This window comes from Dermochelys coriacea, chromosome 23 (genome assembly GCF_009764565.3).
Source record: "Dermochelys coriacea isolate rDerCor1 chromosome 23, rDerCor1.pri.v4, whole genome shotgun sequence".
NCBI classification, from domain to species: domain Eukaryota; kingdom Metazoa; phylum Chordata; order Testudines; family Dermochelyidae; genus Dermochelys; species Dermochelys coriacea.
The window spans coordinates 4,809,202-4,836,996 of record NC_050090.1 but is presented as its reverse complement, the minus strand read 5'-3'; the positions used below and the strand labels follow the sequence as shown (position 1 = coordinate 4,836,996).

Genomic DNA, 27,795 nt, shown 5'->3' with positions numbered 1-27,795 from the left:
AAGCGTTTTTAACAGCGACTGCCTGGACCTCAAAGCAGCCCATGGACATGGCTGCAGCCTGGAATCTCCCCCCAAATTCTCTATTGGTGTCAGCGGTGGGATGATGCCGGCATGCTGCCATGGAGGGATTGACCCACGCCAGGCAAGGGGAGGTGGATGAAATGCCAGAGTCTCATCCACTAGCTCTCCAGCCCCAGTCAGTCTCAGGGGCATGTGTGTGGGGATGCTACAGCCGACCCAGCCTGAGGTTTGGGGCCTGCTTTCCACAGCCACGCCAGGGTATCTAGGTACTTTTTTGCATACTCACGGACATACACTGCATGTAATGGGGGGTCTGGATGTCAGGTACTGTGTCTAGGCAGCGCCTGGTCTCAGGGGACCCTGATTTCAGTTAGTGTGCATGTGGGCAGCGCCCAGCGCAACGGGGCCCCAGTCTTGGTCACTGCATGTCTGGGCAGCACCTGGCACAATGGGGCCCTGATCTCAATTGGGGTTTTCTGTGTGTTACCATAATAACAAATACTGCTCAGCAACCCGCCCCCTTAACATTGTGAGTGCTTCAATCCCTGCCCCACCTCACCAGTAAAGCAGGACTTCCACAAATAACACTGATTTTTATTTACAAAAACGGGGTGATGGGGAGGGGGAAATTATATATAGAAATACAAGACTGGCAGGGGGGTTTGCCACAGACTCCAGGGAGGTACCTATGTACAGCGCGGACTCCAGAGGAGTTGCAATACAAAATCAGAATAATAAATACGTTCATTTAAAAAGCATGCGACACTGTGAACGTCGCGCCATGGAAGTGCTGGCCCAGCCGGGGGGCAAGGGTCTGCGGCAGGGGACTAACACAAGCTCCTGTTGGCAAGTTAATTATCTGAGTAGCGGGCATGGGTGTCTATTTCAGGGGAGCGCTCAGGAGCAGGCTGGATCTCCTTAGTAAATGGCCCTGGCAGAGAGATGAAACCCACATAACCGGGGAGGGGAATTTTATCTGCTGCTGCGATGGGGCCGGATGGCGACCCCTGGAGTCCTTCCTGATCTAGCCCTGGAGTGGGCACAACCCCGGGCAGGGGGAACTCACACCTGCACCCCAACTGCTACCCTGAGCAGTCTCAGCCCTGCCCGGAGGGACCCCTTTCACTGGGGGGGCTCATGGTGTCTCCCACTGTGAGCGGAGACCCAACAAACTGATTGCAGACGGGGAGAGAGGGCAGCATTACCCAGCTGGGCTGGACTGGAACTGGGGAGCTAGAGGGGAAAGGCCCCTGTATCTCATGCCCCTGGGACCACAATGCTGTCCCACCCCCACCACGCTCATCAGGGGCTCCTAGAGTATCTGATGAGCTGCAGCAGTGGGAGCATGTGGGGGGGGGGGGAGGTAGCCAGAGTCCATGCCCTCAGGCATAGGCTCCCAAAAGGGAGAGGATGGGAGTGCCACCACCCTGAGATCTCTGCACCCTTAATCCGTCACACCGAAGCCCTGGGGCAGGATCCACGGGTGCAACGAAAGACACAGGCCCATCCTAACCCAAAAGCTGCTGTTAGCCTGGTGGGACCCAGGTCCCAGCAGTCCACAAAGTCTGCAAGGCGATGAACACTAATGGGGCACAATTACAGTGCTAGTGCCCTAGCCCTGGCTCGGTGCCAGCCGCCAGGGTATTGGCACACACTCACTAGTGCCCACAGCGTCACCATTAACAGACCCGAAGAGCTCATCTATTCAGACACAATCACATCAGCGTCACAACCTCCTCGCTAGCGCCCCAATGCAGCTCACCCCCTCCCATGCAGGGGGCGTCACCCCCAGGGCCCACGATTGCACTAGTGCCCCAGTTTCACCGTTAGTGTCTCCGAGGCCACTCGGCATCAGGATTTTACCACCAGCGTCCCGGCACCAGCGTTTCCCCAGTGCCAAGCGAGGGTCTCGCACGCAGCTCACTTCGGTGGCGTCATGCACCAGGAAGCGAGTGCTTACGCACAATGGTGAAGGGAAGCCAGGGCAGACTGCAGCTCCCCCACCCAATTCCCTCCCCAATTAATTTTAGCACCCGCTCCCCAGCCGCAATGTAACCCACTGACCCCCAGCAGCCAGCGCCCCCTACCCCGTCATGGCATCCCCCTGGCCTTGCAGACTGGTGGGGGGCAGGGGGGCATCTTGCACCTCTGCTAAAAATTAAACTTGGGGGCTTGAACCTACCAGCTTCTGGCCTGAGGTTTGCATCACGGGCCGGGCAGGGAAGGGTTTGGGGAGGAGGATTTGGTAGTAGGGCAAAGGGGGAAGAGAGACAGGGTTGCCACGCCTCCAGGATTGTCCTGGACTCTCCACGAATTAAAGATGAATTTTTAATTAAAGATGATGTCATGCGATTAAACCTCCAGGAATGGGTCTAACCAAAATTGGCAACCCTGGGAGGAGAACTGGACCAGTGGGAAAGATCAGAGGGGCCCCAAAGCTGGGAGGGATGGAGGGATGACATGCCCCTCCCAAGGTAAGTGGGGGGGGTGAGGTGAGGGGGGCCCCAGGCTGGGGGTGCAGGGATCCAGGGTGGGTCAGGGGTTCGCCAGGCTGGGGGGTGGAATGGGGGTCGAGGGGAATCCCCAGGCTAAGGCGGGTCAGGGTGTAGATCAGGCTGGGGTTTGGGTCAAGCGACATTCCCAGGGTGGGGGTGGGGGTGGGCTGGATTACCTTAGAGGGGTTGGATCAGGGTCACTCCCAGATTGGGAAGGTAGATGGGGGGAAGGGGGGAGTCAAGCCCCCCACAAAAGGCCAGGGATTATGGATGTGGTGGATCAGGCTGGAAGGGGTATGGGTCAGGGAATACTCCTAAACTGAGGGAGTAGATGGGGGGGGGGTCAGTGCCCCCCAAGCCAGGGGAGTATGGGGCAAGGTTTGTTGGGGGCCACCACCAGGCAGGGAGCATAGACCGGGAATGGGTTAGGCTGCCCCAGGCCGGGGGGGGTATGGGGCAGAGTTGGTTGGGGGGTGGAGCAGGCTGGAGAGAGTGTGGGTCGGGGGCAACCCCAGGCTGCAGGGGGTGACGAAGGGGATTAGACCCCCTCTCCAAGCCCAGGATCTCACACCGTCGTCATCACTTTCAGGGAACCCGAGCGGAAACGCATAATCTTCTTCTTGAGGGCGTGGGAGGCCTTGATCTTGACGAAAACCTTGGGCCGCCCGCCGGCCTGGCCGGGGCCCGCGCTGGCGACCAGCTGCGGCGAAAGCTGCTGGGGCCAGACCAGCCCGCTGCTCTCGTCCGTGTCGCTGGAGCCGGTGCTGAAGGCGGGCGAGCCGCCCTCGCTCAGGCTGGACTCGCTGTCGCCGTAGGCCAGCCCCTCCTCCAGCCGGCACACGGGCGCCCGCCGCGCCCCGCCGTCCCGCCCGCCCGAGCACTCCGAGTCGCTCCCGGCGTAACCGTACAGCACATTGCGGGGGGGCGAGGCGGCGCCCGACCCGTTCTGCCCCGCCCGCCGGCTCCGCCGCGGCTCCCCGGCGCCCGCCTCCTCCTGGCAGATCTCTGCCGTTGAGCACCACTTCCGGTAGCCGGTGGCGCCGGGGTGGGGGCGGCGCTGCCGGGACGGCTTGAGCACCACCTCGTCCCGCTCCACCGTGTGGTACTTGGTGCCTGAGGCGCCCGCCTTGTTCAGGAGGCTGTTCTCTGACTGAGAGCGTGCCGCCTTCTTGCCCCGGGGGGAGCCTTTCCTGGCGCTAGCCCGGCGCCCCCCTGCTGCTTCCCCCCCTTCCTCGGTGAAGCGGCACTTCTTGGGCATCGCCGCTGCCCGAGGCCTTTCCCTGGGCGTCACCGGGGCCCGCTCCGGTGACAGCTCCACCGAGCGCCCCTTGGTGAGGGGAGGGGGCTTCTTTTTGGCGCCTCGGTGGGCCTGTTGGGCGCGGGGCGGCTGCTGGGCCGGGATGTACTGGGCCTTCACCATCTGGCAGGCCCCGTCCTCGGTACAGGGCAGAGGAGGGCGGCCCCCCCTCTCCTCATAGGGAGCGGGTTCCTGGCCGTTCCTGGCATGGGCGCCGTCCTCGCCCGGCCCCTCCTCATAGTGATCCACCGACTGGGCAGGCCGGAGGTGGGCCAGTGCCTGCAGCTTGGGGGGCTTCTTGAGGTTGGAGTGTGGGGGGGCATAGCCTTCGGGGGCCCCCTTGCCGGCCAGCGTCCTCTCGGCCGCAGCGTCCCAAGACGACCAGATCCGGGTGGCCAGGCCGGCCCCGCCCTCGTAGCCGCAGGGCGAGGGGGTGCTGCTGCCCCGCTCCATGGCCGGGGGGTGCTTGCGCTCCGCCTGGGGGGCCAGCAGCTCTGAGGGCCTCTTGCAGAGGCTGTTCTGGCGGGCCACTGCCTTGGCGGGCGGCTCGGCGTTGAGGCTAGTCCGGGGCTTGCCGCCCCGCGCCAGCTGGCTGCGCCGGCGGATCAGCCGCGAGATGTAGCTCTCCACCTTGTGGCAGTGAGCGGCCTCGGGATAACAGGGCAGCTCCTGCCCCCCGAACTCCTCCAGCCCCCCGGCCTGCTCCGCCCCATAGGCCAGGCCCGGTGAGAAGGGGGTGGTGTCATAGAGGCGACCGCGGAGCAGTGGGTTCTGCATGGCCACAGCGTGAAGGGGACTGGGGTACAGGAAGGGGTCCAGGCTGTCCCGGGGCGGGAGGCGCGGGGGTGGCTCGGAGGGGTAGTCCTGAGAGCTGGAGTAGGGGGCCGAGTAGGAGCGAGGAACCATGCCCCGCCCGGCCCCGTCTTTGCCACCGCTGCCCATCTCGCCTGCGGGACAGAGAGATACAGACTGAGAGACAGACCCACGGACAGCGGGAGGGACAGACCCACAAAGGGAGGTTCCAGCTGGAGGGGGGCAGTGCTCAGCCCCCTTCGCTCCCATGGGGACGAAGGCAACCCCAGACACAGGCCAGCCCTGTTCACCACCCCCCAACTCTCCTCGGCCAGGACTGGATGGTCCCTGACAGCCCATCCAGCCCGGTATCCCCCAGGACCGGGCCCACGGCCCCATCCGGCCCGGTATCCCCCAGGACCCAACCCACGGCCCCGTCCGGCCCAGTATCCCCCAGGACCCGACCCACGGCCCCGTCCGGCCCGGTATCCCTCCCTCTGCCCACCAGATCAGCCAGGCGACCCCCAGCCCCGCGCTAGTCTCTCGGGAGCCGGGCAGCCGCTCACCCACGGACTTGGGGCGCTCACTGGCGTAGCTGCCACGTGACTCGGCCTGGCCGATGCGGGGGCAGGAGCCGGAGATGGAGGGGAAGCCGGAAGAGTCCGCGAAGCAGGAGGCTGGCGAGTCTGAGGCCAACGTGGAAGAGGCACCCTCGTAGAAACCTACAAGAGATGGCAGCTGAGAGCTGGGGGGGCAGCCGGGATGGATTTGTGGGACAGCCACTAATTGGGGGGGGGCAGGGAGGGGATAGGAAGAGGCAGCCATGAGCTGGGGGACAGGGATGGATGTGGGGGGGCAGCCATCAGTTGGGGGGAAGGGAAGAGGCAACCATCAGCTAGGGGGCAGGGAAGGGGGAGGCAGGTGACTGAGACTGCAGTGGGGGATGGGAGCAGCGCACGGGGCAGCCAGCCAGCCCATTCCCTGGGCAGGTCTCAGCTTGGAATCTGGGGTGTGAGAAGCAGTTTTGGGGTCCCACTTCCCTGCAGGGATAACCGGGGGCGAGGATCAGCTGCATCTCTCCCCCAGTCTGAGACACACCCCCCCATATCTCACCACTGGGGTCCCTACCCGAACTGGGCCAGCTGTCCATCTCGGCCGCCTCCCCGCAGGCCTTTTCAGGGTGCAGCCGCAGCCCCCCGACTTGCTGCTCCAGTTCCCACATCAGCCCGGGCAGCGCATCCTGGAAAGGAAACCGAGAGGGGCAGGATGTTAGTGAGGGATTGATACTCCAGCAACAGGGGCCTTCCAAGCCTCCCCATTTGGGGGGGTTGAACTACCCCCCCAACAGTGCCCTCCATCCAGAAGCCACTGCTGCACGTCACCCCCTGAGCCCCCTCCCAAAAATCAGGGCTCAAACCCCATCAGTGGTAGATAGTTGGGGGGGTCAGCTAGCCCCTTAGTGCATCCCTCATGTTTACATTCAGTTGCACTTTGCACCCCGAGGGGGGTATCATGGTGGGAGGGGGATGTGCTGCAGACAGCCCACATGGGGGGTGGGGTAGGGTCTGCTAGGTGACCTCTGACCTCCAGACAGATGGGTGGGGGGGAGACAATGAGACCCATTTGGGGCTGTCGCTCAAACTCTGCTGGAGACAAAAGTGGGGGGGGACGTCCTCACCCCAGGGAAGCGGGGGAGCTGACAGCTCCAGGGCTGGAGGGGGAGGGGAAACAGCCACCACCTGGCCCACTGCATTGGGATACCCCAAACTCCACCCCCAGATCTGGGGTGCGCAGCCGCCCAGGGAAACAAGGCCCAGGGAGCCAGGAGATGGGCCCCAGGCTCTTTGGAAACTGTGCTGGCCTCTACCCTGCCCCTATAAGGTCAGGAAAGCAGGAGGCAGCCAGATCCCAAAGCTCCCAGGCCCAATGGAGGTGGGGGGAAGCTTCCTGAACTCCAAGGAGCCGGGGAGGGGGTGTTCTGACGGGGCCAGAGCCAGTCAGGATGCGGGGGCAAAACAAGAAAAGGAGAGAAAGAGAAAGGAGGAAAAGGAGGAGAGAAAAGAGGGAAAATGAGAGGAGAAAAAGGAGGAGAGAGAACAAGGGAAGGAGAAAAAGAAGAGAAGAGAGTGAGGAAAAATGAGAAGAGAGAAGGAGAAGAGGGAACAAAGGAGAGAAGAGAACAAAAGGGGGAAAAGAACGAGAGGAGAAAAGGAGAGGAGAGAAGAATAGGGAGAAAAGGAGAGACGATGTCATGAAAAACACTTTTATTCACATCAAATTTCATTAAAACTTTTAAAAAATGTTCTAAAATACCAAGACAGGGATAAAACAAAGCACAACACACCCAGCGGACATTACACTTGGATAAGCATCAGCACCACCAAGTTCAGGCAAACTCTTAACACCCCACGTCAACCGACCAGCGACCTGGCTACAAGTCAGTTCGTAAAAGGTGTAATCAGCCCGCTGCCCGGGCCACCATCGGCCCTGGCGCGTCACACGGCGCTACCCCAGCCCGTCGGTTCCGGTGAGATTTCAAACCGGCTCTCCTGTGCCAGGAGAGAAGAGCGAGAGAGAAGGAAAAGACAGGGGAGGAGAAAAAGAACAGGACGGACGAAATCGAACAAGAGGGAGCGAGAGGGAAAAGGAGAGGTGTGTTGGGACGGACGGACAGATGGGGTTACGTGGGGATAGACAGACAGAAAACACAACAGGAAGAAAAAAGAAGAGAAACAAACGAGAGAATGAACGAGAGGGGAAAAGGAGAGAAAGGAAAAATCTCCTCCACCCCTCCAACATAGACCCCGTTTCCTTGCCATCCCAATGGGGAGAGCTCCCCAGCCGTGCACTGGGGACACATGCACACACAGGCCTCCCCCGGCCCATCCCCGCTATCTCTGCTTCACACCTGGATGCCTTCCCCTCTGCCTGGCTCAGAGATTGGGGCGGGGGGGGGGGGAGTTCGGTTCATTTATCACGGCTCCTGGGGAAAGGGGGGCGGGCGACACCCGGTCAGCGCTGGAGGAAATTAATTATTCGTATTACAATGGCAACGTCGATGAATACATTACAGTGCAGGGGGCTGCAGACAAAGGGACTGTTTGGGGGGGGTATTCCCAGCCCAGTCCAGATTCACCCCCCTACTCCATAAATTCAGCCCACGTCCTCCCCCCCACTTCATGAGTGACATTCTAAATCAGGGATTATCCTGCTGCTCTAAGGACATCTGATAAATTCCCCCCACCCCACAGAAGGGGCAATGCCCCCCCCCATTCCTGACCCTCAACTCTGTATTGTCCACCCGGCACTTAACCAACCCCCTCTGTTTCCACTGTCTGTCTCCCAGCGGCCCTCGTGTCAGGCTCATGGGTGAAGTCCAGCCATTTTGTGAAGAGGCTGGACGTAAAAATGGTAAATTTCCTAACTAAGCTCCCCCTCTCCCACCCCCCCTCCAAAAAAAACAACACTGTAAAACTCTGGGGGGACCCGAGGGTTTGTTTTCTTCAGGTCTTTTGGCTTCAGCCTAGTAGCAGAGAAAGAGAAAGGCTGGTGAAGGAGGGGGAAGGATAGCCTAGCAGCCAGGGCCTCACTTCCTTGATCCACCACAGCCTCCCTGAGTGACCTTGGACACAAGGCTCTCTGTGTCTCAGTTTCCCCCTTTGTACAATGGGCATAGCTGCCTTGCCTCACAAGGATGCTGTGAAGATCCTTATGTTAAAGTTTGTGGGGTGCTCAGATGCTATATTAATGGGGCCTGAAGTGAGGTGGTCGTTACATGGACTATCCAGAAGGGGGCAGCACCCACAAGCCAGGCCAGAATTTCCATTTAGAGACCTCAGTGAATTGGGTGCTGAGGTCCCAAGTGTGGATGCTGGGCTTTGGAAAACCTAGCCCTCAATGGCCTTGGCCCCTGGACTTTCTGCCCTATCAAATCCTCCAATGGCACTAGTCAGATTTTTATCCTACTATCCCACACCTATCCCCACGGTATCTGGGCACCTTACTATAAGGGTGCATGTGGGCACCCCATTAAGTACACATGGAACGGTTGTGCCGGATCAGGACTGAAATGACCTGCATGCATCACCCATGTGTTAGCTGCACTTTCCCCTTGTTCAGACAATCCAGCCATGCAGGTCCCACAGCCGAACCAGCAGCCATCAGGGTTTTAACTGCTGTGTCAGCTAGACCTGCTCTGAACTAGGCCGTACGGGGGGAGGTTGGCAATTTGACAGTCTAACCACTAAATCATGCTCCTCTCCCAGAGTGAGGAATGGAACCCAGGAGTCCTGGATCACAGCCACCTCCCTCCTACCCACTCCAATCCACTAAACCCCACTCCCCTCCCATAGCTGGGAACCCAGGAGCCCTGGGAGTTAAAATGACAGCCATAAAGGTCTGACAGCGTGGAAAGAATTTTTTTTCAAGGGGGCCTTTCAAAATAAAAACCAAATTATTGTCTTTGAGCTACGGAGGTCAGCTAAGGGTCTAGGCCCCCAACTAATGTAAATGGGTGTCATGCTATTGGAGTCAATGGGCCAGATCCCCAGTTGGCACAGCAACACTGGGATGAATAGAACCAGATCCTCAGCTGGTTCAAGTCAGCATCACTCCAACAGCGCTGAACGAATTTGCACCAGCTGAGCTCCTGGTCCAAAGATTTTTAATCCGGAAAAAGACTTTAAAATCACCCCCTAGGAAGTGCCAGATCCCAGCAATGCTCCATATTACCCAGCACCCTGCCTCCCCGTGGCTAGTTCCAGGTATTTTGGGGGCAGGTGCAAAACACTATGGATAGGACCATGACCAACTAACCACCTATGAGGGAAGTTATTCCAACCTCCATCAGTTTGCAGTGGGCTTATACCCCAAGGCAGGCAGATTTATATCCCATGTAAATTTTCATCCCAGCACGTGTAGCCGCAACAGTTCTTATTATTCCTATAAATGGCTAATCCTTTTTGGAATCCTGCTAAGCTCTGTAATATCTGGTGCTGGCGCATTTCAAATATCTAAATCCACACACACACAAATGGGTTTGAAAAACCAATCCCGATCCAACTGCCAGCAGCCACGATCAGCCTCTGGTAAAGGATGGAGCTGAAAGATACATCCTGGGATACAACGGCAAGGAGCACTGGATCTGTAATTTGAATGAGTGCGTTAGCAGCAGCCCAAATAGCAATGTCGATTGTTAAGGTTGTCTGACAGTTGCCATTATAAGAGCCTGTTTTCGGTTACTTATAACTTTAGCTGTTCAGTTGAAATTTTCCCTGTTGGGTGTCAGCCTCCGGCTGAATTTTTCTGGAAAGTTTCAGGTAAAACAGGTCAGCTGTTTTTGAGAACAAAGTTGGGGGGAAATATAGCGCTTTGGCCATGCTTCCAAAAAAAAAAAAATAAATTTTTTTTTCTTCCAACCATTCGGTTGGGAAGCTCTAGCGCCTCCATGCTTTGGGGCAGAGACTTGAAATCTGGCAGAGGGGCCAGGGATGTGCCTTCTGCTGTCCCCCTGAGAATCTGTCCTGTGTGCCAACCAGACTGCCCATACACCATCCGAACAGAGCAATTGAACATGCTCCAGCTCAGGGCTGCAGGGGCTGAACAGGACTCCTGGAAATTGCTCCTTGGGGATGGGGGAAGGGGGAGGGCAATGCAGCACAAAGAGCAAGGAGATTCTCTCCTGCACTCTGAGTGCTCCCCCTGTTGGCACCATGCAGCATGGAAGAGGAGGCAGCTGCCAGGCTGGAATGCAGAAGGGTGAGGAATGAGGAGGCTGGATGGGAGAACAGAAGAGATGCAGGTAGGAAGAGGGAGAGAGAAACGGAGTGGGATAGGAGGAGGACCAGTCATGAGGGATTCTGGTGTCAGCAAATAGCTGTGAAACCCACAGTCAACACGTGGCTCTCATCCCCCTCTAGTGGCAGATCCACATAGAAGATGATAGCTTACTACTGCTACCAGGACTGCGCTTTGAATCAAATGATCCCAACCCTGATGACATCCCGCATGTGTGAAAGGGTCAACATGGCTCCACAGGATGAAATCCTCGCCCCTCCCAAATTTTAAAATCATAGGAAATTACATTTAAAAAAAAAAACCCTGCATTAAGAGGCCTGGTGTATATTTAAATCTAGCCTACTTTCCTCCCGGCTTCGTGGCTAAGATTAGTTGCAGTGCAATATCAGGCAACCTGCCTCCGGGAAATGAATCTGATCTGGTTAGAGATTGCAAAGATCCTATTAACGTGGTGGGTTTCCTGTCTGCATTTCACCTCGCTCAGGAACCCTGAAACATAGCTGGGTTGTTTTCACTCTGATTCTAATCAGTTCCACTTCTTGCCTCTCGCCACCACAAGGCAGCAAAAATAACCATTCATGTATGTGGCACTTGCTACCTCCAGAATACTGTATAAATATTAACCCTTTCTGCTCCCCAGCTCCGTGCTTTCCCTGGTTTACAAATTGGGGAAACTGAGGCATACTGACTTTCCCTACAACCAGAGTGTCAGTGGCAGAGCTAGGCATAGAACCCAGGAGTCCTGACTCCCACTCCCCACCTGCTCTCATCCATTAGACCCCACTCCCCTCCAAGATCTGGGAATAGAACCCAGGAGTCCTGATTCTCATGTCCCCGCTCCTCTAGCAATTAAATCCCATCCCTTCCCCTTTAAAACATAGCTTGTTCAGTTCTCCAAAAGAGAGAGCTCAAATGAGAACCAGGTGTGGGGCTCATCCACATTCATTCTGCACAGCACCACTGCTCTGAGCTATCCCCCGCCAAATTAAAGATCGGACCGGGGAGAGCGTATGGGATAAATTACAGAACGGAGCCACTTACAGACATTGTAGGGGGGATACATTTAAACAGGACACCCTGGAGCCACAGTCAGAAAGGCAGAGGAATTGTCACAATCTCAGCTGTACTTGGGGCTCTGTGAAGAAAGGGGAAGGAGAAGATCTGGGGTGGGATTGGTGGAAGCTCTGCAGGGAGTGACTACGGGGTGGGAGGGGAATTAGGGGCGCTCTACTGTGGTGATTCAGAGATTTTCAGCCCAGAAGGAACCATCATTCTGATCAGCCTGTCTGACCTGTATTACCTAGGCCAGAGAATCCCACTTCCAGCCCATATCTTGTGGTTGAGCTAGAGCAGGAAAGAAATGTCTGATTTCATCATAAAGCCTCCAAGCGGTGGAGAATCCACCACTGCCCCTCAGTCAGTTGTTCCAATGCTTAGTTCCTTTTCCTGTTAAAAACTTGAGTCTTATTTACAGTCTGAATTTCTCTAGCTTCAGCTTCCAGTCACTGCCTCTTGTAATGGCTTGTCTGGTAGGTTACCAAGCCCTTTACACCAGAGATCTCCCCCGCGGATGCTTATCCACCCAGACCAAGCTGCCTCTTAGGTGTCCTTTCAATAAGCTAAATAGACTGAGCTCCTTCCCTCTCTTGCTGGGAGGTGGCTTTTCCGGACTTCAACTTGCTCGTCTCTGAATCCTCTGTGAGCTTCCCCCACTCCTGTTTGGAGTGTGGACACACTATCCCAGTAGCTGTATACAGAGGTAAGGCTGGGAGCTGGCCAGAAAGCACGAATCCCCCTCCACAGAAAATGTCAAGGTTTCGAATTTTGTTTTTATTTCACACTGGAACAAACCGAGACCTTTTGAAATTACTCACAAAAACACCACAGGGGAGAGAGAGAGACAGACAGACTGAGAGAGAACCACCCTGGAACAGCCAACAGCTCAGAGTTAGGATGCATTCCTGGGATATGGTACACCCAGGTTCAAGTCCTCTGGGAATAGGACTGGTATGAAGAAAGGGACTAGGGAAGCGCTATTTGCCCCTTCACATCACACAAAAACCAGGAGGTCGCCCAATGAAATTAATAGGCAGCAGATTTAAAACAAATAAAAGGAAATATTTCTTCATCCAGCACAGTCAACCTGTGGAACTCCTTGCCAGAGGATGTTGTGAAGGCCAAAAGTATAACCAGGTTCAAAAAAGAACTAGATAAGTTCCTGGAGGACAGGTCTATCAATGGTTATAGCCAAGATGGTCAAAGAAACAACTCTGGATGTCCCTAAACCTCTAACTGCCAGAAGCTGGGACTGGACAACAGGAGATGGATCACTTGATAATTGCCCTGTTGTGTTCATTTCCTCTGAAGTACCTGGCATTGGCCACTGTCAGAAGACAGGCTACTGGGCTAAGTGGACCCTTGGTCTGACCCAATATGCCCATTCTAATGAATAGAACCCAGGAGTCTGGATTCCCAGCCCCACCTGCTCAGCAGTATCCCTGTTTTACAAATGGGGAAACTGAGGCATACTGACTTGCCTAAGATCAGAGAGGGAATGGCAGAGCACAGAATGGAACCCAGGAGTCCTAACTCGCAGCCGCCCTTGTTCTAACCCCCTGCACCCCACACCCTTCCTAGAGCAGGAATAGAACCAGGCATCCTGACCCCCAGCCCCCTGCTCTGACCCACTAAACCCCACCAGAGCTAGGAACAGAACCCAAGGGTCCTGAGACCCCCTGCTCTATCCCGCTCTAACCATTACTCTCCACTCCGTCCCTTTAAAACTAAACATGGATTGTTCAATTCTACAGCTGAGAATTAGAATGAGAACCAGGCGTGGTCCAGCCCAGGGAATTGAACCGGTGTCTCCCATTTCCCTGAGGAGCATCCCACCCACCAGGCTGGAGAATCAGCCTCAGTCTCACCGCTTTGTAGAAGTCATTAACTAGCCACTGTGCCAAAAAGAAAGAGACTGGGTAGCCCAGTGGTCAGGGTGGTCGCTGGGGATACAGCAAACCAGTTTGAAGGCCCTACTCCAATGCCAGCCAATCAGGGCCTTGCACTTGAAATGATTGCTCAGACGGTTTGTCAGGTTGAGGATGGGATTGACAGGTGCATCTACACTGCATTGCGAACCTGGGTCTGTGGACCCCAACATGTGGACTCGGCCTTTCGAAGCCCGTGCTTGAGCGTCCACACCACTTAGAAGTGCTGGGCTGGGGTCTCTCACCCATGCTAACAAGTCCACACTGCACTACGTGGTCTGCAGCCCGATTCTGTGTCCACACTGCAAAATGACGGAGCTCAGGCCTGAGTCACACCAGGTGCAGGGCTCTGATGCACCCCACTAGCAGGGTCCTCAGTGAGTGCTTGCTGACCCAAGACAGAGTAATTTGTGTGTGGACACAAGGGGGGATGGGTAATTGGGCTCAAACTGGAGTCAGAGCCTGGACTTAGCGTGCAGTATAAACGTGCCTGGCAACAGCCACCATGACCCCTCAGTTTGTTTCGGAGCAAATGCTTTCCAGACTATAGTCCCCCCTGTAGTTGTATTCCTTGCTCCTAGACACACGATCTTGCATTTGGCTGCATTCAAACTCATGTTTGGATGTTGGAGCAACAAGGAGACAAGGATACAAGCCAGACCTCGGCAGAGCCGTTATCGTCCAGCTAACAGTCATAAGCAGGGAGGTGGACGCAGCGGAGCTAAAGCAGAGATCACAGCAACCAGAAATGGAAAAGTGCCAACAGATCCTGTGACTTCCTGAGCACCAGGGCTAGGCTGAATTCAGCCGGATCAAACTCTGCGCCTTTCACGGCTCAGGACAAGGTTAAAAAAGGGTTAAACCCGTAGAATTCAGTTTAAGTAACCTCAGTGCAGCAACCCAGCATCCCACAGAGCCAAGGGCCAGGCTCTGAATGTGCAGCTAGCACAGCAAATGGATGGTGGCTCCAATGCCGTGCGAGTCTCTAATCTGCATGCCACACAGGCACTAGGATCTGCTGGGCCGGATTGGACCAGCATCTCCCCTAGCGCAGTATTGTGGGGCCCGATTCCCAGCTATCTACCCCCTGTGTTTGTGGCAGTGATGGTGGGAGGTGGTTTTAAGCCCCTTTGCAAAGTGCTCCCCCCCGCCCTGGCATATTCTAGTCCGCCCCCAGCTCCTGGTGTTAGCTAGTGCAGCCTCAGGGCTACTCTAATTCACACTGTTGCCTCTGGAGGACAGCGAATAGCCACAGAGCAGTGGGCGCTGACAATGCCCGCGATCCACCCCTTACGTCGGGGGGCTGGGATCCAGGTCCTCTTACCCCAGCTCCACACTGGCTGGGGAGACCCCCTTGTGAGGGAGGGATTCTCAAGGGGCAGTTTCCACCCATTTTAAGACCAGGGGGGTCTGAACATGCATGAGGGTTGGAACTGTGTCTATGACAGCTGCAGCTGCTTCAGAAGAAGGTGCAAGAACCACCCTTCCTCCCCGCACCGCTCCCCCCGGTGGGCAATGATGGAATACCTGGCCGAGAGCAGAAGTTCTTGACAGACCCCTAGGTTAGCGGGTTTGCGTATGCCCTGAAGCATGAAGGCTTATATCCCTTTTGCCAACAAACTTCCTATTTTTGTTTTATATGGAAAACTTCTAACCCTTCCTTTAAAATCCTGCCTTAATACTATCATGTGGCAGGGAGTTCCATAGGATACCATGGTAGGGGTTTCTCTCTCTCTCTCTCTCTCCCTTCCTGCCAGGTTTCAATGTTCCACCCTTCACCAAGTCAGCGGCCAGAGGTGGCTTCAGATTCATTATACCTACTAGCAGAGGCTGACCCAGAAGAGCAGAGACAGGGGAAGCATCTCAGCCCCCATTCTCATCTCCCGCAGTGGGAGGACAGAGGCATGGGCTGGTCTTGCTAGGTCTTTACACCCCCTTCCCCCATATTTCAGATCAGCACCTGGCTGGCAGATTTAGCCCTCTGGATAGTAAATCTCCCAGCCTGGCCATATTGGCTAGCACATCCAACATTGCACTAGTCTAGGAGGTAGAAAGGTTGGACCAGCTAGAGGCAGCATGGCTCAGTGGATAGGGCACCAGACTGGGAGCTGGGTGCCCTGGCTCTATTTCTGGCTCTGCCCAGACTGTGAGGCATTGGCAAATCACTTCTCTCTGCTTCTCCTCCTGCCTTGACTGTGAGCTCTTTGGTGCAGGGACTTTGTGGCCGTGCAGTGCCTGGCACAATGGCCCCTGATCTCCACTAGGTGGTACTGTGATATACAATGTAAATAATAATCCAACGTTGGCAATTCTTGCACTTCAAGACCCAGCTCCCAGAGTCATGGGAGAACATCTGCTTCCGTTTTTTTTCCTTAATGAAGTAAGGGCTTGTTTAGATGAACTGTTAGCACATGGCAAGCTGGAGCATGAATCTACCTGGCCATAGCCTGCCATGCACTAACTGTCGCAGACTGTGCTTTGACCTACCCCAGATCTATGTCTGTAGGGCTTGTGGTAGGGGAGACAGAGCTAGAAAATGGGACACCCTAAAGGCTCCAGAAGGCAAATGGAGAGAACCCCCCACCCCATTATTTGGGAAAGTCTGCTGATAGCATCGGGCCATCTCATGATTCTGGGGGGGAAGCTGACACATGACACCACCCCACAGCTGAATGGGGAGCAGGGGGGAAGCCTCACTCTTCACCATGAAATCTCAAAGGGCTTTACAGAGGAGGGCAGGATCACAACCCGCATTTTACAGCTGGGGAAACAGAGGCACAGCCAGCCAGCCACCCAGTGGCTGAGCCAGGAAGAGAACACAGCTCTCCTGGGTCCCAGGCCAGTGTTTTAGCCACTAGGCCACACAGCCTCCGTCACAGGGGGTAGCAGGGCAGGCCAAAGCAAGAACTGCACCAGCCCGGCGCTCCACCATCACTGAGCTGCTGTGGCTGGGAACCATTGTACTAAGCAGCTAGTTACTGCCGGTCCCCGGGGTGCAGTTCAGAGCAGATTGCTCTCCTCGCCGTTGCAGAGGTCTCCTTCAGCACACCAGATCCTGATAGCCAGCAGCCGCCAAGGGGATTGCAGGCTATAATAAGCTTGAGCTTTGTATCGGTTCTCTCTGTCTCGCTCTTGCATTCCCTTAAAGAAGCCGCTTCTCAGCATTCTCCTCCTCCTCTTCCTCCCTCCCCCCACCGGCAAGAGGAGAGAGAGGACAGACCATAAAAGTCTCTTGGATGGAAGCACAGCTCCCATTTCTCGGCAGGAAAATTCCTCTTGGACAGTCATGGCTGCTTTCCCAATCAGAGAAACAGGGAGGCTGATTTAAAAAAAAAAAAAAAAAAAAAAAGGAACAAAGGTCGGAGACGTACGTTGCACACACATGTGTGTAAAAAAACACCCAGCAGAGAGAAAACACATGACCCATAGGGGGTAACGTTTTGCACCAGCATTCAGGACTCCTGGGTTTTATTCCCAGTTGTGTGACAGAGTGGTTAGAGCCAGGACAATTGAAAACCAGGACCCCTGGGTTCTATTCCCAGTTCTGAGAGGAGAGTGGGGTCTAGTGATTAGAGCAGAGGAGGCTGGGTGTTGGGACCCCTGGGTTCTATCCCTGCTGTGGGAGGGGAGTTGGGCCTAGAGGTTAAAGCAGCAGGGCTGGGAGTCAGGACCCCTAGGTTCTCTCCCCAGCTCTGCCACTGACTCCTTGAAGGAGTTGCTTTCCCCTCTCCGTGCCTCAGTTTCCCTTCAGTAAACCAGGGGGTGGAGCCATAATACTAACCCACTTTGCACCAGGTGGCTGAAAAGCACCATACAAGTGGCAAGCATGAAATGATTTTAAAACAGAAAAGAACTTAAATAAACTTCCTGTTGCTTTTAAATGCTTCATCCCCACCCCCACCGTGGGCACAGAGGGCCAGGCTTACAAAGGGAAATAGATGCCTCAAGATGCAGAGAGGCACCAAGCAGGATTTTACAAAAGGACCTGACCAGGTGAGGTGCCTAAATCCCCTGGGCCAGCAATGGCTTTATATTCTTGGGTACCAACTCTGCCCTGGTGTAGGGGAGTGGACAATGAAGCATCCCACACAACATATAGGACTAGAATGTCCTAAGGGAGTTAGGCATGTGAATTCCATAAGCATCTAATTCCCCTAGATTATTTCCCAACCATAATTTCTGGAATGAGGTTTAAATCGTTAGAACAAGAGCTTGTTAAAAAAAAAAACCCAAGTGCTCCCATAGCAACATTTAATTCCTGCAAAGCTTTCACTTCGCTAACAAGGAAAAGAATTATAATTTTGTTTGGGGGGTTAAAATTAAACCACCGATTTTGATGTAGGACGAAATTTCTCATCTTCTACGCTTCTAAAACCAACTTGCAAATGACCATTAATTTGGAGCTGATACTGATTCCTATCTTGATGAGGGGAGGAAACACAGTATCCTTTCCCAGAACAAAAATCTAGGTTGGCTTAATTTGATGGAGTCTTGAATGAGCATTTCTAGGATCCAGAAGAGACCATTGTGATCATGTGGTTGTGACCTCCTGGATAACCCCAAATTAATTCCTGTTTGAACTCGAGCAGGTCTTTTAGAAAATCATCCATTCTTGAAGAGACACATCACTTTGGAGCTGTGGAAGGGATCTTGGTAGAAACAGGCTAGGTTTCTAACTGGCAGTTCCACGACTAAATTTCTTTAATTAGCTAGATATGGGGAAATATGGAGAGGGGGAAATTTCTCTTATCACGTGAGCATTAGGGGTTGCATACTTTTTTTCAATACCAAATGCCGTTGTGTGCCCTATTCCCTAAGTAGTCCTGGGCCAGGGCACATGATAAATAAAATCTGAATACATGTATATTTCTCTCCATAGAAGTGTATGTGGTTTATATGCCTAGAAATGATTTTCCCGTTAGGCTACGGAAGACCTTAGAGGGATTTGCACTTGAAGCCTGGCTCTAAACGACTTTTGGAAACCTTACTGAGCTGTTACACCATTGATTCTCACAGGAGTTATGCCATGGATGATTTAGCCACTGCTATACTTAGCAACATCCCTGGCTGTGCATTCAGCATCTTCTCTGCGGCTTTCCGCCCCCTCGGTAGATTTTTTTCCCCTCGCCTTCTTAATTACAAGGGATATTTGCATAAAAGCAGATTCTTTTGTTCCTGCGGCATTTAACAGCTGCTAATGCCTCCACCTGAACTGAAACCACAATCAGCTGCGCAGCACGGCGTGGTAATCTTTCCAGCAAGCCACTGACACGCTCAAGAATGATAATCTGGAGGAAGGTCTGTGGTAGCTCAGAACTTCCCACCACCAACAGGGATAGAACCCAGTGCCTCCTGCCGCAAAAGCCCACCTGGGCTGAAGGAGAATCTCCCAGCAGTACAGGGCTTATGACACTCATCAGAGCTGTCCCAAGTGTATCCAGACGACGGCAATGCTCGGATATTGTTACACTGTTTCCCTAGCGGATCGCAAATCTTTTCACAAGCTGTGCACGCACACTCAGCAGCAGCAATCGAATGCAGCCATCTCTGGGGGGGGAAGAGTGCACAGCACAGGGTGGGGTAGATTTTTGGCCAATGGCACCAGAGCAGACCCCTGCCCTTATACAAAGATTTTTTTTGAAGCATCTACTCAGAATTCACAAGCTCTCCTCCTTCCATCTGGGCCCACTACGCACCCTCCCATCTCAAGGCAACAATGTTTCTGGTAACAAGGTTGGCCTCATGGTTAAGACAGCAAGAGACAAAGGTTCAAGTCCTGGCTCTGTCACAGACTCTCCCTGTGTGACCCTTGGGAAACTGAGGTGCAACACTTGCCCATCTGTAAAATGGGGTGCTATGAAGTTCAGGTGCTCAGTTACCATGGTGATGGGTTTGCACAGTTGCCGCGGTGATGGGGACCACACAAGGACCTAACTAGACAGAAGTTCCGTGTGTGATCCTGACGCACAGGGTACGAGACGGGGACAGACTGCGCTGGAGAGGATCAGACTGGGGGGCAGCCCTTGAATATGCTTCTCCAGCTGAGAAGGGCCGCCAAGGTCATTGTGACTGGTCCAAGAAGACATAAGAAGCTCTCCAGGCTGGGTGACCCAACTTATGTCTCTACTTTGAGGTTTCCATGTTGGCTTCATTTTTCTTCTTCTTTCTTGTGTTTCCTTGTCTGAGATCAGGGCCCCGTTGCTGCCCAGAGACACAGTGACCGAGATCAGGGCCCCGTCGCGCCGGACGCTGCCCAGACACACAGTGACTGAAATCAGGGCCCCGTCGCGCCGGGCGCTGCCCAGACACACAGTGACCGAAATCAGGGCCCCGTCGCGCCGGGCGCTGCCCAGACACACAGTGACCGAAATCAGGGCCCCGTCGCGCCAGGCGCTGCCCAGAACCACAATGACCGAGATCAGGGTCCCGTCGCGCCGGACACTGCCCAGACACACAGTGACCAAAATCAGGGCCCCGTCGTGCCGGACGCTGCCCAGACACACAGTGACCGAAATCAGGGCCCCGTCGCGCCGGGCGCTGCCAGACACACAGTGACCGAGATCAGGGCCCCGTCGCGCCGGGCGCTGCCCAGACACACAGTGACCGAAATCAGGGCCCCGTCGCGCCAGGCGCTGCCCAGAACCACAATGACCGAGATCAGGGTCCCGTCGCGCCGGACACTGCCCAGACACACAGTGACCAAAATCAGGGCCCCGTCGTGCCGGACGCTGCCCAGACACACAGTGACCGAAATCAGGGCCCCGTCGCGCCGGGCGCTGCCCAGACACACAGTGACCAAAATCAGGGCCCCGTCGCGCCGGGCGCTGCCAGACACACAGTGACTGAGATCAGGGCCCCGTCGCGCCGGGCGCTGCCCAGACCCACAATGACCGAGATCAGGGTCCCGTCGCGCCGGGCGCTGCCCAGACCCACAATGACCGAGATCAGGGTCCCGTCGTGCTGGACGCTGCCAGACACACAGTGACCAAGATCAGGGCCCCGTCGCGCCGGGCGCTGCCCAGACCCACAATGACCGAGATCAGGGTCCCATCGCGCCGGACACTGCCCAGACACACAGTGACCAAAATCAGGGCCCCGTCGTGCCGGACGCTGCCCAGACACACAGTGACCGAAATCAGGGCCCCGTCGCGCCGGGCGCTGCCCAGACACACAGTGACCGAGATCAGGGCCCCGTCGCGCCGGGCGCTGCCCAGACACACAGTGACTGAGGAGAGGAGGAGGTAATGGGGTCTGTTTTGGGGTCAGATAGGGCAGGGGCTCCCAGGAGGAGAGGGTGTGTTGGGGGTCTGTGCGAAGGTCAATTGGGAGGGGGCTTATTGAGAGTGGACAACAGGGTCTGTCTCGAGGGCTCCCTGGGTCTGGGAGAGTAATGGGGTCTCCGTTGGGGTGAGATGCAGAGGAGGATCCCTGATGTAATGAGGCCCGTCCTGGCACTAGCAGCTTCCCTGCCCCATCCATCCCGCTAGCTACAGCTCACTCCCTCCCTCCCCCGACAGTCCAGGCCGGAGTTTCGCTCCTTTCGGCACAGCCCCCCCAGCCCAGTGGTTATGGCCCATAAGTAATAAAGCAGAGATAAGGCGCAGGAGGGACCAGTGGGGGAAGGGAGGCTGCTCACCAGGCAGGAGCCTGCCCCCTTGCATCCCTTCAGCCCCCCTCAGCGGCCAGGAATGGGGCTGGGGGGGGGGGGGGGACAGGCAGAGCGAAACAGCTCCAGCCAGCCCAGCCAAGGGGCCCAGTCTGCCCCCAGCAGCCACCGCCAGGCCCCCTGACCATGCAGCTGTCGGCTGCTACCAGCCCTGCATCATGCAGACAACTCTCAGCCCTCCCCCATCCCACTGATATAAAGTCCAAGCTCAGCTCCCCCTCTGTAACCAGGGGCTCACCCCAGCCCCTTCCACGATCTTGCAGCTACTCCCTTTGCAGCAGCTTTTGCTTCAATTCTGCAGCCTCCCCACCCAAGATCACGCCCCGCCCCCCCCCACCGCTGCAACGTCTGGGCAGGATCATTACCCCTGTTTTACTGACAGGGGGAGCGAGGCCCAGGGAGAGGCAGCACTTTGCCAAAGGATCCCACCCCCCCCCGGCCCCCAGCCTCAATTGTGAGCCGCCAACGGCTTTTGCCTTTGAAGAAGTGAGGAGCAGAGAGGAGAAATCAGACTCCTAGCGGAAAGGCAGGCCCAGCAAGAGCCAGTGGGACGGTGTGTGTGGGGTGGGGGGATGGACACTGCAGCCGGGGACGCGTGGCTGGGCTTTGCTTTGTCGGAGCATCTCTTCCAAGGAAACCCTAAACCGGGGCCGCTCCGGACGCCAAGCCGCAGGCTCGCGCACCGTCATGTCTCAGGCATGAGCCGACCTCAGAGCGCCGGCCGCCGGCCCATTCCAGATGACTCACGTGTTTCCCCACCACCACCGGCAAGACTCCCACATGCTCCAGCTCCAGCTGGAAGGCAGGGGACTGACGAGGCCTGCCAGAGCGCATGCCGGACAGCGTGTCACTGAGACCCAGCCGGCCGGGAATGGCCAGGCCAGGGCTAAAGACACTGACAATGCTAGCCACCGGCACTCCCTTGAGGAAGTTCACCGCACCCGGGGGAGGGAGATGTCCTCACTTCCATCAGCCAGGGCACCTCCCTGAGGAAGCTCCCCACACCAATCTGGGATGGTGTCAGAAGCCCCCCTCCCACACGCACACGGGGGCGGGGGGAAGGGCCAGCACAGCTGCATAGATTGCCCATCCCCTGAGAACTGTATATTTTTCCTGTCCCAAATTGGGAAGAAAAGTCAAAAGCTTGAAAATTTTCACCAACCAGCAATCCAAAAAGAAGTAGAAGAAGAAGAAGAAGACTGGGTCCAGTCGAAAGGTTTTGTGTTGATTGAAACCTTTTTTATTCTTATCTGCCTTGTTTAATTTGTGGGGGGGGGAGAAATGTAAACTTCAAATTTCCCTTTTGGCCCCCCACCAAAAAACCTGGAGCTTTCTCATTTTGTAAAACGTGATGACAGGGAGGTGGTGACAATTCCTAACCCCTTCTTCCCCATGCAAAAATAAAATAAATCAATAAATTTGTCAAAACAAAAAAAACTTTCCCACCAAAATATTTGGGTTTCAACCCACCCGACGACGTTTCCCAGTGGCGGGGGAAAGAAAAACATTTTGCTGTAAAAACTCCCAACCTTCTCTGAGGGAGGAAGGAGCCTCCCCCGTCTCGGGAAGGGACCCCAGCTCAGCCAGAAGATAAAGACCAAAGAAATGGGGGGAGAGAAATAGGATGGTTGAATGCGTGACCCCTGCCCAACACTAGAGGGGGAGGAGTCATGGCACAGGGGTGCAGCCAAGGAAGTGCCCCATGTGAGGTTGGGCTAGCACTCTGGATTGCTTTGCCCTGGCCTTGGGGTCTAGCTAGCACTGCTCAGAGGCAGCTCACCACGCCACTGACACACAGTCAAGATGGGAGGGGCGGAGGGGTGTAAGGAGGACACAGCAATCCAGGCAGCCTGTTCTCTGGCTGACTCATTCCCCCCCCATCACCACCACCGGAGCCCAGACAGTCTTGGGGTGAAAGCAGGACTCGTCGGCCCATTATCCGACCGCTGGAGTGGCGTTATCAGCACCAAGGCATGCAGCTTGTGTCAATGGCAGGAAGAATTCACCCAGTGCTCAGCATCCTGAGCTGACTGCAGCCTCGTCCCCAGGGCCGCACCCACCCACCCCCCACCGCCTTTCCTCAATGCAAGGTCCAAAGAACAGCTTCCAGACCATCTCACCCTCGCCCCACCAGAGAATCTCATCACTATGCAAAGCAGACGCCTCTCATTGGCTGCTGGCTGCTCGCCCCATTAATCCCCTGCTGGAAGACGCTGCCAGGCTTTTTGAGAGTGGATCCGCAAACGTGAAGTCGATTTAATTAAAGGGGGGGAGAGAAAGAGCAAAATCTTTTTATTAAATCAGTAAATAGCTGGCAAAGCTGGAGCTGAAAGGGGGGGCGGGATGGGCAGCTGCGATGTACCAGGCCAGGCAGGAATCCCATAGCCCAGGGAGCAGCAGAAGGGACCAGTAATGCCAGCCTCCAGAACAAGACTTTTAGGGGTCCAAGCGATACCTGGTCAGAGATGGCTGCACAGGCCAAGCTGTGAAATCAGCAAGATAGCACATCCAGGGCACTGAAAATACAGAGCACCTTGCAAGAGGGTGTGGGGATGGGGAAAAATCAGGACTCCTGGGTTCTACTCCAGCTCTAGGAGGGGAGTGGGGTCTAGTGGTTAGAACAGGGGGGCTGGGAGTCAGGACTCCTGAGTTCTACCCCCAGACCTGAGAAGGGAGTGGGGTCTGGTGGTTAGAGCAGCAGGGCCTGAGAGCCAGGACTCCTGGGTTCTACCCCCAGCTCTGTGAAGGGAATGGGGTTTAGTGGTTACAACAGAAGCATTTGGTGCCTCAAGTCCTGGGTTCTCTTCCTGGCTCTGATACAGATTTGCTGGGTGATCTCGGGTTACGTTACTCCCTCTGTCTGTGCTGTGCTGTGCCTCTATTTCCCCTATATGTAGAATCCACCCAGGTCACTACTAGGAGGAAGCTTACCAAGCCACTCAAGTCCTGTAGCTGCCCCTGCTGCAGCAACGCTAAGCAACACTAGAGCATGGGGCTGGGGATGAAGATATTTGCTACATCACGTCAGCCCAGCACCGTGCCACCAGCACCAGTCAACATCCAACGCTTCAGAATCAACCATCCTCCTGGCTGAATGCACTGCAGGGGCAAGTGAGGAATCCCCTTCCTGACCCTGCTCCAGGGACCAGCTCTTGCCCTGGAGCATGACCTTGACTACTCTAACTCCACTGGCATGGGCAATAGTCTGGAGCACAGGACTATGTCGTCCATCTGTCCATCAACAGCTATGTCGTCCATCTGTCCGTCCTGCTGAGACAGGGAGGGGCCGAGATGCACCCAGGGAAGGACTCCAGTGAGAATAGCCTTAGCAGCCACTTTCCAAGAGGTAAGCTGGTTCCACGTGCCCAACAGATACCTTTGCCCAGGGCTTGTGAGCAGCTTATTACACAAAGTGACAAGACCCACACAACATCCCCCGACCCCACTCCAGAAGTCGCTGAGGATAGTTTGGTTTGGTACTGCAGGGTCTTAGGTTAGAGCCAGCTCAGAGGTGGGACAGACCCTACCGACACCTGCACCATACACCAGGGAAAGGCAGCCCGCCCCATTCCTCTCCCCCAGATATGGTCTCCTCAGGTCTCCGGAGAGAGACCTGCCCCACCCAGCACTCACAGCTACAGGCTTAGCTCTGAGAGCAGGACACCACCGTGACGATGTTCACCACACCACTGGCCCCTTCCCAGCTAGGACACGGCACTGAGGAAACTCACCACAACCCCAGCCCCTCCCTGGCTAGGACACAACTGCAAGGGATCTCGCCACACAACCGAAGTCCTAGCTGACTCCGGCACAGTGACACTGGGATGATGGCGGAACCTGCCACTTCCAATGATGACCGGACAATCGAGTGTTTTGTGAATGACACCCCCCCCGTCCTTTTGACTCCCACCCCACCTGCTTTCCCCTCTGAGCGGGCTGAGAACAAGATGGGGGAGGATGCAGTCAGTCCATGCACCAGAGGAGCTGACAAACTCTGACTGACAGACAGACACCCCGAGCCCCAGAGGGCTGTCCATAGTACTACAATGAAGTCAGTGAGCAAAGCTGATGTATGCCAGCTGGGGATCTGGTCCCACTGACTCCAATGGAGTTATACCCAATTTACCACAGCGAGGGATCTGGCCCAGCACTGTAAGGTCTTTGGGGCAGGGACTCTCTATGGCTTGTGCGCATAGTGCTCAGCACAATGGGACCCCCAATCCCCAGTTGGTGCCCCAGCTAAAGACCAGGACTAAAGACCAGTCAGACCTCAGAGGGACACCTCACCTGCCATCTCCGGCCTCCCCCCAGCTGCCTTATGCCAGCATACCCCCACAGCCAGCAGGATCTTTCCCTTCCACCCGCACATGGAGGAGAAGACAATCGGTGCTGAGTGTAATTTGTCAATGGCAAGACAGCCCTTCCTCCGCATTAGCATTGGGGCTGAGGGCAGACTGAATTCTGTTAATGAAGATGCCAAAGCAGAAATGATCAGTGGTCTGTTGAGTGCAGTGTCCCCACCACCCCCTTCCTTGCTGCACCAGAGCAGACCACTGGGCCAGTCTAGATCCACATTCTCTCCTGGATGGCCTGGAGGATGGACTTAACTGTGTACTCGGATTGGGTGCCTTCCTGACCATTAGCCAGTGATCAGCTCTGAAGCATGAGGGTCAGTTTTTGTATTAAAAAACAATCTTAACTTTTTTCCAACTCCTACCCAAGCACTGTGCATTGGTAACATCTTGTGGCAGGGAATTCCACAAGTTAATTTTGTGCTGCTCAGGAGAACATAGGTGTTGGAACTAGAGGTGCTGGGGGTCCTGCCACACTCCCTGACTTGAAGTGGTTTTCATCATATATAGGATTTACAGTTGGGTTCAATAGTTCTCGGCACCCCCACTATAAAAATTGTTCCAGCATCACTGCAGGAGAGAATTAATGTTCTTCTACTTTCAGTTTATCGCTTCGCAATTTCACATGCCCCCCTTTTCCCCCTGGAGTCTATCCAGAGGTATCAGGAATATCCTCCTTTCTCTAGCTCTCAGGAAAACCCTGACACTAAAAGCCCAGTTTCTATTATACATAGTGGAAGATCTCACTAACGCCTCACGGTCACACAATAATTCACTACTTTCTTGCTTACCGGATTCATGTTCCAAAAGCAGTTCTTAAACTGTAAGCCTATCCATATCAGGAAGAAAGGCTGGCCCTGGGTTGCTCCTGTTGGCAACAGAGCCCTTGAGGCCTGACTCCCAGTCTCCTGCTCTAACCACTGACCCCACTCCCCTCCCAAAGCTAGGGATAGAACCCAGGAGTCCTGGCTCCCCGGCCCCCTGCTTTAACCACACTGCCATAGAGAAAACACTCTCAAATCAACAGAGTCCAATCACAGGGCAGAGGACAATGTAACCTCAGACACGGTGGTGCCATCAACTTGAGTCAGGCAACAGGCCGGGCCCAGGGGTTCCCAGAGGCCGGGGGTCTGAGATGTTTCTATGAAAGTTAAATACACAAAGGGAGGGGAGGGGAAGCCTCCTGCTCACCTGCCCCCAGAAAACACTAAAACTGAACAGCTGGGGGCTCCCACACCCCCAGAGACCTCCACAATACACAGCTAGGGGCTCCCCCCACAACCACTCAGAACAGCCCCATAGACCCCCCATGCCCCATAATAGCACTGTACACCCCCCACTGAACAGCGGGGGGTCCCCCCACACCCTCATAACAGCTCTCTACACCTCCCACTGCACAGCCTGGTGTGCCCCCACACCTCTTTAACAGCCCCATACACCCCCATAGACCTCCACACTACACAGCTAGGGGCTCCCCCAACACCCCCTCGGAACAGCCCCATAGAGCCCCATATTGCACAGCTAGGGGCTCCCCCACACCCCATAACAACCCCATACACCCCACACAGCGGGGGGCTGCCCCCACACCATCCCCATGTACCCCCCCACAGCGCACAGCAAGGGGCTGTCCACACAACCCATAACAGCCCCATACACACACACACACACACACACACACCGCACGGCTCCCCGCACAACAGCCCCCCAACACCGCACAGCTGGGGCTCCCCATAACAGCCCCATACACTCCGCACACCGAAGCAACCGCGCAGCTATGGGGAGGCCGGACCCAGCCCCCCGGAATTAGCCCCACTGTGCCCAACGAGTCCCGGCCCCGCCGCCCCCGCTCTCCGGACCCGTCCCCAGGCGCTCGGGGCTCCGGCCGGGACTCACCAGCTGCTCCTCGGGGGCCGGCTCGGCAGCGCTGCCCGGCTCGGTCTCCCCGGCCGCCGCCTGCTCGGCGGGCTCGGTCCCGAGGCGCAGCGCCTGCCGCACCCGGCGCTCCTGCCGCTCCCGCAGCAGGTGGAGCTCGCAGAGCCCGGCCAGGCTCCCCTCCAACCAGCCCCGGAGCCGGCCCCGCTCCGGGCTCACGGGGAAGGAGAACGCCCGGATCATCCCCCCGGCTGGGCTCCCGCTGCTGCCCCTGCAGCCCCGGCCAGCGCAGCCGAACCGCTCCGCCTGCGGCAGCTCCGCGCTGTCACCGCCTCATCTGCATAACCACCGCCCCCAGCACCGCCATTGGCTCACCTGCCCGGCCTCATCTGCATAGACACCCCCCCAGCACCGCCATTGGCTCGCCTGCCCGGCCTCATCTGCTTAGACACCCCCCCCATACAGCCATCGGCTTCTCCGCCCTGCCTCCTCTGCATAGCCGCGCCCTTGACCCGATCGA

General features: G+C 56.0%; 1 protein-coding gene across 1 annotated transcript; it reads right to left on the bottom strand.

Moving 5' to 3' along the window:
* Positions 1-167: 167 nt before the first annotated feature.
* DACT3 (dishevelled binding antagonist of beta catenin 3) lies at positions 168-27,698 on the bottom strand. Its single transcript, XM_038381723.2, has 4 exons — positions 27,297-27,698; positions 5,734-5,845; positions 5,172-5,327; positions 168-4,760 (listed from the first exon to the last, which is right to left on the bottom strand). Exons 1-4 carry the CDS (start codon positions 27,516-27,518, stop codon positions 3,082-3,084), a joined length of 2,169 nt encoding a protein of 722 aa, XP_038237651.1. The 5' UTR covers positions 27,519-27,698; the 3' UTR covers positions 168-3,081.
* Between the last annotated feature and the right edge of the window lie 97 nt (positions 27,699-27,795).

What these genes read in the sequence shown, in the direction of transcription:
- DACT3 (XM_038381723.2), bottom strand. Translation starts at nt 27,518, where the DNA reads ATGATCCGGGCGTTCTCCTTCCCCGTGAGCCCGGAGCGGGGCCGGCTC. An exon ending in CGGCCCCCGAGGAGCAGCTG is followed by an intron (nt 5,846 to 27,296) that starts GTGAGTCCCGGC and finishes TTTCCTTTCCAG; the next exon opens with GATGCGCTGCCCGGGCTGAT. An exon ending in GGACAGCTGGCCCAGTTCGG is followed by an intron (nt 5,328 to 5,733) that starts GTAGGGACCCCA and finishes CATCTCTTGTAG; the next exon opens with GTTTCTACGAGGGTGCCTCT.